The sequence below is a fragment of the Lichenostomus cassidix genome, chromosome 5, assembly GCF_008360975.1.
Source record: "Lichenostomus cassidix isolate B80296 chromosome 5, HeHo_3.0, whole genome shotgun sequence".
Classification (NCBI taxonomy): Eukaryota; Metazoa; Chordata; class Aves; order Passeriformes; family Meliphagidae; genus Lichenostomus; species Lichenostomus cassidix.
Genome location: NC_139486.1, coordinates 17,126,317 through 17,141,628, shown reverse-complemented (window position 1 = coordinate 17,141,628; position 15,312 = coordinate 17,126,317). Strand labels below are relative to the sequence as shown.

The 15,312-nt window shown below is 36.6% G+C and overlaps 2 protein-coding genes across 4 annotated transcripts in view; both read left to right on the top strand.

The window, feature by feature from the left end:
* Positions 1 to 7,996, top strand: part of TTC8 (tetratricopeptide repeat domain 8) — a 36,073-nt gene extending 28,077 nt beyond the window's left edge. The window contains exons 8-12 of one of the 3 annotated variants that reach the window (XM_085061587.1): positions 327 to 437; positions 3,002 to 3,141; positions 4,371 to 4,545; positions 5,815 to 5,937; positions 7,667 to 7,991. In XM_085061587.1, the coding sequence (XP_084917713.1) occupies positions 327 to 437; positions 3,002 to 3,141; positions 4,371 to 4,545; positions 5,815 to 5,937; positions 7,667 to 7,780 (663 nt within the window). In that variant the 3' untranslated portion in view covers positions 7,781 to 7,991. Of the gene's footprint in view, positions 1 to 326; positions 438 to 3,001; positions 3,142 to 4,370; positions 4,546 to 5,814; positions 5,938 to 7,666 lie in introns of all 3 variants that reach the window. The other 2 variants (XM_085061585.1, XM_085061586.1) reach the window with 2 other exon arrangements.
* Positions 1 to 15,312, top strand: part of ZC3H14 (zinc finger CCCH-type containing 14) — a 503,257-nt gene that overhangs the window by 175,121 nt on the left and 312,824 nt on the right. The gene's annotated exons all lie outside the window — the stretch shown is intronic.

The window sequence follows — 15,312 nt, the reverse complement described above, 5'->3', positions numbered from 1 at the left end:
TCTTTTATAGATTATATATGATATCAAATAACAAGATATTTTTAAATAGTAATATTCAAATTAATTAAAAATGCATAGATGGTATGAGGTAAATTTTAAATTTTAATTTAAATTTTAAATTTTATCTTAAATAGCCTATTTTATCTTCATTACACAGATTTATTCAATTTTCACTCCATTATTTTCCCAGTATTATTCATCATCTCAGCTAATGGTTTACTGTGTAAATGAAGGTGTCATACCTTTTATTTGTCTCCCTTGTTAAACAGCAGTACATGTATAAAAGTCAGATGTTTGACAACTATATACACTTTTTATTTGCTTAGGTATATTTGCGCTTGGATCAGCCTGTAACAGCTTTGAACCTTTTCAAGCAAGGGTTAGATCGATTTCCTGGAGAAGTGACTCTTATTTGTGGAATTGCCAGAATCTACGAGGTATGCACCCACTATGCAATCCTTACAGCGGACAAATTTAGCTGCTTGAACAAGAAAAAAGAGCCAGTAGTTGAATGTAACTGTAAGGTCATCAAAAACTAACCATGCTGATTTTCAGTGTCACTAATGCGAAACAGGTAACTTTCCACAAAGGTACCAAGGTAGTGTCAGTGGAGCCATACAGGGGTATTTGTTTCAATGGTTAATCACACCAGTGAGATCTCATTTGCCCTTGGCATGCAGAAGCAAGTCCACATTAAGGCAAGTGGTCCAGATGTTGTCCTTGCAGCTGGGGCTAGCTTATATATATATATATTTTATTTTACGAAAACTGCTCGACTCACCAACTAACAAAATTAAACAGCAAAATAGTTTATTTGCCTATGTTGTCTTTATTAGCACTATGTGTTACCATTAGTTTCTTAACCCACTGAGAACAGTTGGAAATGTGAATCTTTCTTAGTTAGGAAATAGATGTTATATTAAGTAGGATTAGTTTTAGCTTGGTAACCACGTATTTTGTATTTTAAAACTGCAAATTTTCATGTCAAACAGTGGACTTAATACTGTTTTTCAGTGAAAGATGGTAATGTGCTATTTCAGAACAAATGTTAAAAACAAAGTAATGATTTTTTTTTCTATATTCATGCTTGGCATTCTATCCTGTTCTCATCATTCTCATCTAACCCCTAAGCTTTAATCCATTTTCATAGTAAATCCTTTTTGTCCTTCAGCAAGGAAGAAAGCATCTGCATAATTTTTGGAGGATTTTCTTTCTGAATTGTTGAATAGTTTTTAATATGGATATTATTTTGCAGAATCATACATAACATTGCATAACCCTTTAAGGAATTATTAAAGAGCAGCGTATATTTGATAGGATCTAGTTTTGCACTGACACCTGAGTGCAGGATTATAGCTTCTAGCTTCATTAGCAAAGATTTGTACTGCAACACAGGGCTGCTCTCATTACATAGACTCACAAGTGGAATATATGCATCAGGCATCTTAATCAGAGCTTTTCTTCTCTGTCACTAACTGTTGACAGTACAAATAGTTGTAGAGCATTTTTGGTTTAAAAAAACCTCATAATTTTTAAATAGACTGCTTTATTGCTATTTCCTTTAATCACAAGAAATCCATTATTTTTATAGCTAAGTACACTGCTGAGGTTATATAAAAGCTTATTCTTTAGTTATGTTGGGAGCACATTGTATCTACAGCACACAGGTAGAAATTATTCCTTTATTTATTCCTGAGTTTGATAGATTAATTTTTTTTTTTTTTCTGGTATGGGATAGGATTCTCAAGGCCTTGCACCCCACAGAAACAGTGTGCTGTCATTTACCCTAAGTTTACTCAAATACCCATGAGTTTACCTTAATGCATCTTCCAAGGAGCACACGTCCAAGCATATATTTATATACAATATATTCTCTTAACTGGCATATCCTAGGTAGTACAAGTTTTGGTAAATTCATGATTCCTGTTTTCAAAGGCACATAATAGATCTTCATATGCAATAAAATTCTCATTTGTGTTCAGAGCAATTGATGAGTTGATTTAAAAAGCACTGAAAATAACTGAGACATTGCCTGGGGAAGTAAGTTTATTCTGTGTTAACGTACTGGGAAACTGACTGCATGGTTCTGGGTATTGCAAGGCATTGTGTAAGTGGCAAATGTCTGGTCCCCCACAGAGTCACAAGTCCTGCCAGTGAACCTCATCCTGTGTGGGCTCCTCTCCTCCAGGAGCCAGCTCCAGCACGGACTTCCCAAAGGCTCACAGCCTTCTTTCGAGCTTCCACCTGCTCCAGCATGGGGCTCTTCCACAGGCTGCAGGTGGATCTCTGCTCCCCTGATGACCTCCACAGGCTGCAGAGACACAGCTGCTTTACCATGGTCTGCACCATGGGCTACAGGGGAATCTCAGCTCCACTGCTTGGGGGAACTTCTCCCCTTCCTTCTGCACTAACCATGGTGTCTGTAGAGTTGTTCCTCTCACATGTTTTCACTCCTCTCTTCTCTGGCCACAATTACATCTGTGCAATAGCTTATTTTCCTTCTTAAATATGTTATCACAGAGATGCTACTGCCATCTCTCATGAGCTCAGCCTTGGCCAGCAGTAGGTCCATCCTGGAGCCAGCTGGCATTGGCTCTGTTGGACATGGAGGAAGCTTTGGCAGCTTCTCACAGAAGCCACCCCGGTAGTACCCCATCAACTACCAAACCCAATACAACAGGCTGTCTCTTTTTCTAAAAAATAAAAACAAAAAAAATATTTTTGTAGCTGTGGCATAGAGTTAATTTCAGGTACAGATATTAATAATAAATTATTATGCATCCATTAATATCTCATGGATGTGTGTGTTGCTTGTAAAGATGCCAAGCAGTGATGTTGAATGTTATGATCAGAGAACTTTAAGAGAATATGTAGTTAATCTCAATTAAGTACTGTACAGGGCATAGATAAAGCGCTCTGTAGATTCACATTTTAATAAGTTCCATATTAAAAATAGGTGATAAACAGTATAAATAATCAGAATTTTTGTCCAATTGTATAGGAAATGAACAATATCTCCTCAGCTGCCGAGTACTATAAAGATGTCTTAAAGCAAGACAATACTCATGTGGAAGCCATTGCGTGCATTGGCAGTAACCATTTTTATTCAGACCAGCCCGAGATAGCTCTGCGGTTTTACAGGTATCTGTGCTTACGGAGAGGGAGGGAGGGGGAAGCAAATATGTGGGAAGGTAATATAAAGGGTTGGTTTTTGTAATGCAGAAAAAAAACCCCAACAATTAGGAGATTGGCATGGGAGGATGAATGAGCATTTGGACAAATATCACCATAAAATCAGTTTACCAACTCTTGTGTCTTCTTATCCAGTAATGATTACATCACTACAAACTTGTCATCATTACATGCGGACTTTGTAGAAGTATCAGCAAAGATTATCAAAACAGTTACTATTCAACTAATAAACATGGAAAGTTCTTTCACAGCATGAGGCAATTTGAGAACAGTGGATTTTACTCTCAGCTTCAATTGCATATAGAAGGCACAAGCCGTTCCTCTTTAGCCCTTGCTCCACCTGAAGTGACCAAAAGTTGAGACCACAAAATCCCTGGCTTGGAACATGGGCTGGGCTTCTTGTGTGTTTTACTGAGAGCAGTGACAAGATAGTGTTAAACACTGCTGCTTGATTTTTATTTCAATACAGTCAGAGTGCAAAGGAGCCTGACACATTCTCTCTCTAAGAGCAAATTAAGTCAATGAGAACACTACCATCACATTTCTGTTGGACTTGAGCTCTTTTATGCTTTAGGTTCAGAAACTCACAGCCATGCTGCAAATAGCAGCTCTCTTTTTCCCTGGCCCTCATAGCGTTTCTGTTTTTCCTATAAATATTAATAAAGAGAATTTTTATAAGCTCCATTTTAAATTACACATTAAACAATATCAATGTGAATCAAAATCTGATATATGCTTGATGTGTAAGAATAATGTAGATTCACATCTAAATGTGCTATTACTAATTAGAGCAGTACTGAAGGAGAGGAATCAAGCAAATAATTGAAGTCTAAAGAGTTATAAAAAGTGAATGCAACAAATTACAGCTTGATTGATGTTGAGGGATTGGAAAGTGGAGAAAGTCTGCTACATCTCTTACAGTAAAATCAGATCATGTGACCTGATCAAAAAGACAGAAGTTACTAATTTACACAGACTGTTTTGCACAGTTTTGACTCTAATAAAAAATACCCTGCACTGCCCTTCATGAATCTACCAAGTGAAAGACTATAACACTTGGTTTTTATACCCTCTCAGAATACGGAGGAAGGAGGAGAGAACTTTGTTTTTTAGCGTGGAACTCCTGTTTGAAATTAATTTAAAAAAATAAATTAAGCAAATGTTTTCTTTCAATCTAGACGGCTCCTGCAGATGGGTGTTTATAACTGCCAGCTCTTTAACAATCTGGGCCTCTGTTGCTTTTATGCTCAGCAATATGATATGACACTATCTTCATTTGAACGGGCACTGTTTTTGGCTGAAAATGAGGAGGAGACAGCAGATGTGTGGTACAACTTGGGACATGTGGCTGTGGTATGAAAAATATTAACAATCTTTCTGAATAAATACAATTTATTAAAAAATGTGAAAAAAATAACTAGGAAGATGTAATTTCCCTACTTGGAAATGCAAAACGTGATAGTGTACAGGATAAAGTTCAGTACAGAGGGAATGTTTGTTTGCCCTTCAGTAGGGAAGAAGCAGCAAGAAAAAAAACTGTACTTTACAGAATGTGGCTTTCTCTTGCTAAAAGTTGCTCACTCCCCACTGTCTTCAACCTTCCCATCTTTGTAAAAAATTTGCAACACATACCAGCCCTTGAGGGCCTTGGCTGCAAAACAAGCTAATCTGACAAAAAAATTGAATGCAAGATATTTTTCTAGGAACTGATACTTGTTCTACATGGAGCATTAGGCCGATTCTCTTGTCATAAAAATACACATTCAACAGCAAGTAGCCAATACTAAAGCGTCTGAAGTTGAGAAGGCATGTTCTCCTGTCTTAGAGGCAGCTATAGAAATACTTTGTGTGATAAACTTCGTTAAATTCCTACACAAATTTTCTTCCATTCTTGCGCATTTTTGCAGATGTTCTTCAAGAAGTTGTGTTAGTTCTCTTTAGCTGCATGCCCAGAATAAGCTTACTGGATAAAGTTTTTGACAGCTTTCTAACATGAGTTGTCTTCAATTTCTGATAATGATTTAACTTGAGTCACAAACGCAACTGTTTGTCTTGCTGGTACTGCAACTAGGATAAACACAGTAATTTATACTGCCTAAAACATTGAAATTTGAACTGATGTGCCTGTATTTTTCAGCATTTGAAAAATTTTGATGTTTAACCTGATGCTGTGTCAGTGTAAGTCATAATACTGCAGTAGCAGAAGTAGTCACCTGCTCCATCTGAGAAATTGATCTCCCTTAACTTAAATATGGGTAGAGACAGAGAGACAAGATGACTTCATCTCTGGAGACATCTCAGTTTTTCTTACCCTGCTATAGACAGTAGCAGATAGCATAATCTTCAGATGACACTTAAATAATCTAAAAGTTGAATTAGGTGAAGTGAATATCACTTGGAACATGGAAGTTTGTGCTGGAGAGAAATTATTCTGTCTAGAGAAAGAATAAGGAAAAAAAAGAGAGGATATGGGGAGAAAGCACATATGTTTCTGATCAGCATGTTTTTATTGTCATTTGCATTCTATTTTAGTACTTATGGGTGAAAAGATACTCCAGAAAACAAAACAGATGCATGTTGTTTCCAATCTTTTCACAAATGAAAAAGCAGTCTTACTTTTAGGGCATAGGAGACCTGAATCTGGCTTACCAGTGTTTCAAGCTGACGTTAGTCAACAAGAACGACTATGCAGAAGCTTACAACAACTTGGCTGTGCTGGAAATGCAAAAAGGGCACACTGAACAGGTCAGTGCTGAATCTCAGCCTAAGCAGAATGCTTCTTTTGGCCCTTTTGTATTTAACAAACATGCCATTTCTCTGAGATGGAGGCCTCATATGAATGTCTAACTTACTGTTACAGGCAGAAAACATGGATAACTATGCATGTTTCAGTGTAACCTCTGTATTGCCATGCTATCTCCCATTAAACTGCTCATTCTTTGGCATATCCAAATGAATCATCAAAGACAAGCAAGGTTTACAATGGCTTTGCAGTTGTTGAGATTTTTTTTAAAAATTGATACCCAAAGCAAACCCCATGACTTTGTAATCATCTCTTAAATGACAACTTTCACTGTATATTTAGTTTAAAAATGTAGATAACATACTTTTGTGGGGTGGCAGAAAAGGGCAATCAGATTAGCTCTTAACAGTTGGGGTTTTTGTAGCGAGGAGATTGCTTTAGAATTTTGTCACAAAGCAGCAGGTTCTTGGTAAATACTTTTGCATCAATAAGCTTGGTGGTTCATCTTACCTGATATGAGTATACTAAGCTGTATTGTGCTTCGATGTATAATTGACATGCATGGTGGATTAAATGTAACCATTTTTTATACACATGCAGGGAAAATGAATATGTGGTTTTTGGACAGTTTGAGCTACTGTGGGCTTCTTTTAAACCTCATGAGAGCAAGCTGATTTGATGGATTCATATATACATCACAGAGCTACAATAAATTAGAAAGACTTTTAAATACCTTTTTTAAGAGCAAATTCTCTTAGAGAGGAGTTAACTTTATTCAGATAACCTAGCAATTACTGTGGAAACACTGAAATGAACCCAGCACTGGATCTTTCCAGTGACAAATAAACTTTGGGTTTAGTTTTCGTTTCATAATCAGCACATTTAAAGACATTTAATTTCCTAGCTGAGCACACCCTCACTTGTGGAAATAGTGATTGTTCATAACTACCATTGCAGAGCCTTTCCATTAGAATAGCTTCCTGTCAGCCTTAGTTTTTAGCTTTAAATTTTCATTTTTCTGCTTGTATCACTTGTGTAATTAAAAATTGGGGTTATCGTGGCAATAAAATTATGCACAGAAGAATAAAAAACAGGGATTATATTTTGGTTATCTTGGATATGCCACAGTTTACAGTTATTTGTTAAAGTTTTGGAGTTTTCCCCATTAAGTTCCCCATTTTTTAGTAAAATCTTTCACAAGTGGACCTTAATTTTGTATTGGACTTACAGCATGAAACTATATACTCTGATACTTAATTTGTTTTACTTTTTTATGCCTCTATTTTGCTAGTGAGAAAAAAACCCTAATTTTATTAAAATGTTTGAATGTGAAAGCTGTCATTTATATGATAAAATTTGTGGTTTCAGGGATGCTTAAGACAGAACTGTCAGAGACAGCAGATAAATACAGCAGGGTGTTCTTTAAATACTTTGGGTTTTATTTAATACACTTGATATATTCTCTTTAGTGTTTAAAATTGAATTGCTTAATTGAATGTGTCCCAACAATTTCTTTTTCTGACTCAACCAAAAGTCTTTATTCATTTCAATGCTGTTTGACTGTGTTATGTCTATATTACTGGTGTAACCTTGTTGAAAATGACTTTCTTAGCAAAGACTTAGTAAAGAAAACATAAAATTATTTATTTTAAGAATATAGAATATTGCATTAGATTCTTGTTACTCTTCCTCCCAGATTTCACTGTATTATTTTCTTATTTCTCTGCAAAGGCAAGAGCTTTGCTGCAGACTGCTGCATCTTTAGCACCTCACATGTATGAGCCCCATTTCAATGTCGCCATACTCTCAGAGAAGGTAATGCATTATCCTATTCTTGTTACCTAAAAATTGAGCCTTGGTGAGACAGGTGGTTTTTTATTGTTATTACTGAGAATTCCAGATAGATAAGACAAAACAATAGAGAGTGTATAAACCCAAAGAAAACACTGAATTACATTTTCATTTTAATACCCAGAAGTGTGTCAAAGTGTTTGCTTTTGAGAATAAATGAGGCCAACTGGCTATGAAGTAACTTTGTAATTGACCAGATGCCTGGAAGATGAGCAATTTGTTAACAATTCCATCTACAATCTTTACAGTCATAAGCTATTTCAGAATGTGAAGCTAAATAGTATGTGATTTCTCAGTAATGATAGAAAGAATATCCTTTATTCATCCCATGATCTTACTGATGTCAAAAGGGAAGCCTGTTCTTCAGCTTTACAGTCTTCAAATTTTTTATGTTAATAATTTATTTCATCCAGAGTGTCAAAGACAATGTATTAACAGTGTCCAGCATTCGTGTTGATAAAGAGAAACTCATATAAGTCCTTACATTTTTCACAAGAAAAAATTGCTCCTTTGCTTGTGCCTACATGATTCTGTTATGATTCTGTGTTGTGTGGGCAGCTCCACTCCTACAGATACTGAAGTACATGCACCAAAAAGAGAACAACCAATTAATTTGTAAGCATATCCTCTCTGTTGTGAAACACAACAGGGTGTTGAATAATTGTATTTTTTACTTACTGATTAGGGAGTAAATCCAAATTTGCAAATGTCTTGTTATGTAGATTTTGCACAAAGACCCCCCATAGGTTGTGGGAGAAGACAGACAGCCACCTCAGCCAGGTGTTGGTGCAGTAGGGTAATGCAATCCTTACATTTAGTGTCAGGCCATGGTTTACAAAACAGGACTTCTCTGGCCAGAACCTTGGTTTACTCTCCTTTGGAGAGTTTTTGCTGCACTGAAGCTCTGTGTTGAGTGATGCGCAGGCAAAAAAGGCCTGACTCTGTCCATAGCTCTTTCCATTCAGGAGTTATCACTTTCACTAGATGTGTTCCCAAATATTTGGGTTCTTTTTTGCTCAGCCCACTTTCTGAGATGCTTTCCTTTTAATCCTTCCGAAAAATGATGGCTATTTAGGAAAAATATGAAATTCCCTAAGTAGGGAACAATTCCTTCTAAAAGCAACAGAGGAGCATTGTCAGTTCTCCAGCACTGTTGAGCATCTCTGTGAGGAAGCAGGAAATCAGACAGTTGTTTTTTACAGAGGCCTGATGGGTTTTGTTTTTCTTGTATATACAGTAGCACTTAGGGAGTTTAAAAACAAAACTTCTGTTTTTTATTCCTTCTTACTTCAGGCACTGGGCATGGTGTGTACCTTGTCCATTCTCCAAGAAGTCAGGTGAAATGGGATATGTTAAGTTGCTATCTCAAAGCATCCCTCCCATTAAAATCACATTTTTGATGCTTGCAAATGTTTAATCATAGCTGGTCTAAGAATGAACAGAGTCAGTATAAAGGCATTTGGACTCGGGATTAGGTCCCACTTACATCAAGGGATAAAAAGAAAAAGCCAGAAATGAAAAAGAAATTAAAAATGTCCCATACAGCATTTTGAGAAAACCAGCTCAAAGTAGATGAACTATACTTAATGCATTCCTGTGGCAAAGCTTGTGTTACTTTGAATAGCAGGAAAAGATGGAGTTTCAATTTCTTGTTGTCCTGAAAGGTAACACTTACTCAAATGCAGTTAGAACACTTTGCAGCTATGTACACAAGAGATTACAGAAAAGGGGCTCTTTTCGGACTTTTATGCAGAAAAGTCGGTTTTAAACATTCCCGTGTGACAATCTGTGAAGTAACAGAGTAAAAATACTTCCTAACTGGTCTTCAAACTTGGCTTTTGATAGTATACTTTCTTACTGAATGGTATGTTTTAAAATTAAAATACTTTAAATTAATTTTAAATACGTATGTAAAGCAAAAGTTCTTACATTCCTTGTTGTACTGTATGGAGTTAAATAAATTAAGTTTGTATGGTTTGTCTCATTTGTTGACGTAAGTTAAATGACATCCTTATTGCCATGAAAATCAGGGTTGGTAATCTTAGCGTGTTTTGAATGACTCCACAGAACTGATACAAAATCACATAGAAGTAAGTGTTCCTCTCTGCCCAGGAGGGAGTTTATTGTGGATGGCAGTGAGGGAGAAGGGTATTTAAAAGCTTGCAGAGTTAAGAACTAATAGGTGAGTATAAGGCATTGCTGGGGTGATTACATGTGCTACCACATAAACACTGTTGATAAATAAATATTTGGATCAATCTAACTACAAGAATACTACTACTAACAACAAATGAAGACTTTGTGTCATACTTTGTGTTTTATCTAAAAGGAATAAATTTGCATGAATTCCCAGCTTGACCTTTTTAAAAGACCTTTAAGAAATGTGGGATGTTAAGGCAGTCTGAAATGCCACATCCTGAAACAGGCCTTCAAAATCTTTTCATGTTTCTCTGATGTATTAAGGGAATGTCTTGGCTTAAGTGGCAACCCTAAACATGCTTATGAATCTTATGTCTTTTCTTTTACTATTTGTTACTTCTCCACCCTTATCATTGACTGTTGAAGCTGGTGAAGGTGGATATGGGGGCGCTTAGAGAAGTGAGCCCACAAATTCCTCCACAGAGCATTCTGTAGGTGACAGAAACACTGTCATTAACTGCTGTCACATGGTGTGAAGTGCAAAAGCATTATTGGCTGAATAGATACAGCATCTTTTATGGAATTTTGTCCATTTTCATTTTATGTTATTGGAAATTCATCACAAACTATTTAAAAGAGAATCTTAGTTACCAGTAATTCTCATTAGTTAAGATTTTACTTGCTGTCAAAAAGGAACAATTTATAGGGAAGTTCCATCCTTTGATCTGCTGTATTTATGTCTTCCCAGCTGTCATTACTAAACTTAGAAAGGTACCAGAAAAGAAAATCTGTCTTAGCAGTTTAAACATAACTGTTGAGAATTTTTTAATGTCATATTATTAACTCAAAGTAATTTTAAAATTGCATAGTAAATAAGATTATTTCAATATGAATTGGAACAGAACTGAGTAATACAATTTCAGTTTTTAATCCAGTGTGGCAGCTTGATAGTTCCTCATAGGTGTTTATAAGATGCCACTTACTATTTTCACTGCTTGGGTTAATGATCTGTGTAACTCTCTTTTAGCAAACAGTGCCCCTTAGAAAACTCATCTGACTTTATTATTATTTTATTATTGGGGAGTGTATGGAGATTGAAAGGGAAAAGGATCATATATGTTAAGGAATGCTTCACATAGTATGCTTTTGCAAATTAGATGTTAAAAAACCCTCAACCCTGCCCCTGCCCCTAAAAAATGCGACATTCCAAACCATGGATTAAAACCTTTTTAGCTCCCTACTCTGCAGCATTTGCAAGTCATTCCAAATTTCTCTTACGTGGTGTATTTTGTTTGCCCCAAAAGGCAGGAGCAGTTTGCTTTGTTGATCTTTCACGCCCCAAAGCAAGGGTCTGACACTGTATAATTCACAATTAGCACTGTACAAATGAAATCAAATGTAATGAGTACAGCAGCACAGTGCAACAACAGATGAATCAGCAGGCTGTTCATCCTGGAAGAATCTTCCTATTTTGTTGTATGTTAATTCGGTGTGAGCTGCAGCAAACAGATGAATCGGCAGCCCCTGGGGCAAAGTGCCTTCAGTTAATTGAGGGCGACACTGCACAGCACAACGCATCGGGGCTGTGCTCATCTGCAGCAGGATCCTGTTGGAACGCTGTGACCTTAATATTGCAAGCAGCATTTCTGTAATGCAGAAATCATTTCTCCTCTAATCTGTAGCACAGCTCCATGTATGTCTGGCCAGCATTTACAAAGCCTCTTCACAGTAGAGAATAAAATACAATTTAAAAACCCCACAATTTTTTAATCTACTGTGGTGATCCACAACAAAGCTGCCTGGAAGGAAGCTCAGAGCAGATATCTGGGGAGTCTTGAAGTTTCTGTGTCCCTGCAGGAAAGGTCTGTACAGTTTATGGCTGTTGCCATCAGTTTCATCCTTCTTCTTGACCATCCGTCTTGCTGGGGTCTTTCTAATGGATGAATCCAGTTAAAAGGTGATAATGTAAGTTTAGGTTGTTAAAGATTGTTATAGCCACAGCACCAGCTAGATGTTATAGCCACAGCACCAGCTAGATGTTATAACCACAGCACCAGCTGCGAAACTGTGGCTGAAATTAATCAGAATTCACACTTAAGGGTTGTGGGTCATTTTGGCTGTAAAAAGCAGCTTCAGAAGTTGGGCAGGACAGAGACAGTTTGCCATGAGGTGCTGATTTAGTCAGTGCATGACTTTGGATGATGATCTGATTTTGATATTGCTGCTGGTGGTGGGTTTTTTTGTTTGATTGCTTCCTGTCTTTGTAGGCTGGAGAGAGAGATTTTTGGGTCATTGATTCTGATCTCTGGTATGACATAGGCCAAGTGTTTTAAGGAGCTCCTTCTAATGAACTCATTTTGTACTTGATTAGCAGTTACCTGCTGGAGCAGCAGCAAGTTTTGGTACAGAAAAGTTAAAGCATTTTGTGAAATATTTTATATTTAGTCACTCTCACTACCTACCATATGTTTGTTTTCTTTCTGATGGATACTTTCAAGCTTATTCATGTCCTTCCAGGCTTAACCCACCCTCAACCAGTGAGTCCTCATAGTGGGCAGAGATTAGTACTTTACTGCTATCTCACCATCACAGGGAACAAGAGAGCAGACAGCAAATGTAGAATGCAAAATGCCCCTTTCTCTGCAAATAAAAACTAAGTTTCTCTTTGTGCCTTAGAAGATTAATAAAGCAAAAGCTAAGAAAATGTGATATTCAAGTCATTTACAGACTTGTATCTCCAGTCACTTTCTAGTAGCATTTGCATTCCTGTGCTGGTAAGATGGCCTTACTATTTTCCCTGAATAGCAGAATGTTTAGAGTTAATGAGGGCTCAGAAGCTGCAAATACTCAGAAGCATCTTCGAGCAGGTTAAATCTGGAAGATATGTCATGAAACAATTTTTGTTGTGAAACAATTGAGTACATACACCCTGAATTATGCTGAGTAACTGAAGGATCTGTACAAGTACTATATGTACTTTCTGTTGATTAGTTACAGCAATTGCTTAGTGCACAGCCTTCTCCTTTCTTGTGTTTAGTTTACTAAAAGGTCATAAAGATTTAGTTGAAAAATATTTCCTATTTAGATACTAATCTGTATAAAATGTGTTAAAAATATCAAGTCAATGAGTTCATTGTAAAAAAACTCTTTTCCCAACACATTATTCATTATGTTGACTATAAGTATATATCAGCCCATACAAATGTGGGGGTTTTCCCCCATTTCTTGCTTGCTTTTTGACAGGCATTTCCAGTGAAACCAATTATATTGTGACAAAGATAAGTCTTGAAGCCATTAGAAATGACACACAGGAAGAAACAGCAGGATGCAAACCTTGCTCAGCACTCTGGAAAGGGCAAAGTCATTAAGAGCCAGGAAGCTTGGTTCCAGCAAGTAGACTACCCCAAAAATTTCATCTCATTTTCAGCTTATTCAGTTTACTTAACCATAAAGTAATTGCCAAGATTCTACATTATCACTTTGGTATCATTTTATACTATCAGTTCCATATTTTTCTAAGTCTATATACTTTAAAAATGCCAAACACCTTTAAAGCTATTACACATGCTAACTAATTTTCCTTTCCAGCACTAAATTTAGATCATGCTAACCAGGGGTCATAAAACCTTCCATCAAGAGACTGGTCTAATTGTACATGAGATACCACCTAAAAGCCAATTTAGAAACATAGCACTGTGAATTGCCATAAACCAGCACTTCAGGGATCAGATAAAAACATGCTCTTCTAAATAATACAGTCTCTGACTCTTTTTGAATCGGTAGAACAAAACCAGATGCACATATCTGCCCTAGCTTTCAAGGCTGTAACTGTTACTCTTCCAGAGACACTGATGGGGAAGGCCCAGTAGAAAAACTTTGAAAGCTTCTGACTTCTGCCTGCAATCCTGCAATGTCTGATGGATAGGTTTAAAAATGCTGTAATTACCAAGCATTTATTTATTAAGGTATTAAATGGTAGCTACTTGAATAAGTGTAAGATTTGAAATTCAATATTAGTCCTGGGAAGATAGGATAATAAGCAGATGACACGTATACCTAAAATCTCTGCTGTATATGCATGGATAAAATATCATTTTTGCATATGTGGAAGACATCTACAAATAACCTGTGTCTTTATATCAGGGAGTAGCTGTAGACAGTGAGGCAAATAACTCTCCAAGAGCACCTGAGACCCCAGTCTTAACAGGACACTGGGAGAAGTGGGTGGAATGGGAGATCCTGTTTTGCAGGGGTATATATACATTAGCAAAAAATAATTAATATAGTAGTATGTAATGTGACTACTTATAAATGACTGACATACTTTACACTTTTCAGCCACACCCATGACAGTCTTTATAACCATTATTAGCTGATGAGTATGCATTTATCAAGCATTAATTTTTAAGCAATTACAAGCAATGTTCACAAATTTTCAAACCACTGGCATTATGTCTCTGTGGTCTACCAGAATACAACATCATCTTTAAAGAAATAGTTAGACATACTCAGCCATCTCCAAACGTGACTCTAATTAAGTTGAAGCTTTACATGCTCCAATGCCTTTAAAATGAAAAAACACCACTACCAGAACAGATACCAGACACTTTTCCAGTTAGATCAAAACTTAAAAATACTCAAAAAAACCCCCAAAAACCAACCAACCAACCAACCAAAGAAAAAAACCCTAAAGTAATGACAGATATTTGATTCTGAAGGGAAAAGAGAATTGTTTATTGGGGTAACCTGTGGCTGGTATCACATCATCACCTGTAACTTCATATCATGTTATCTTGATGAACAGTACTGTGCTGCAACATAAGTCAATGACATTTTAAAGTAACAGAAGTTGTAAGCAAAATCCCTTCAGGCTAAATATCTGTCATTTCTGGGAAAACAAGGTAATTCAGGCACAAATCTCTTGAATGAGAAAAAGCTGGAAAAGTGTTAGTTGGATTGGAAACAATATTTTCATGTAATACTAAAAGGCACCTTTGTGTCTCTTGGAGTTTTCCCCATAGCAACATAGCTAACTTTGTCAAGATTAGGTTCTGTTCCAGCTCAATATCATTTCTAACAATGTGCAAACAGACAAACCTTACCCATACAAGTCTGTTCAAGCACCCTGAGGAAAAACAAACACTTGTTATGTGGGACTCTAAGAAGTACATACTATAAATAAATTTTCCTTTCTCCTCTGGAAGTCCCACTTTAGCTCAGATTTAGAGCAGCACAGCAGATACTTTGACAGGCTTCAATCAGTTTGTGGTTTACCACAAGCCTATTAGTCTTTAATGGATGCACTGAGTGCCATGCTCCTGGGAACAGTGCCATCCTTGTCTTTGTGACCATGGACGTTTGAAAGTCAGTGCTAGACATGGTCATAA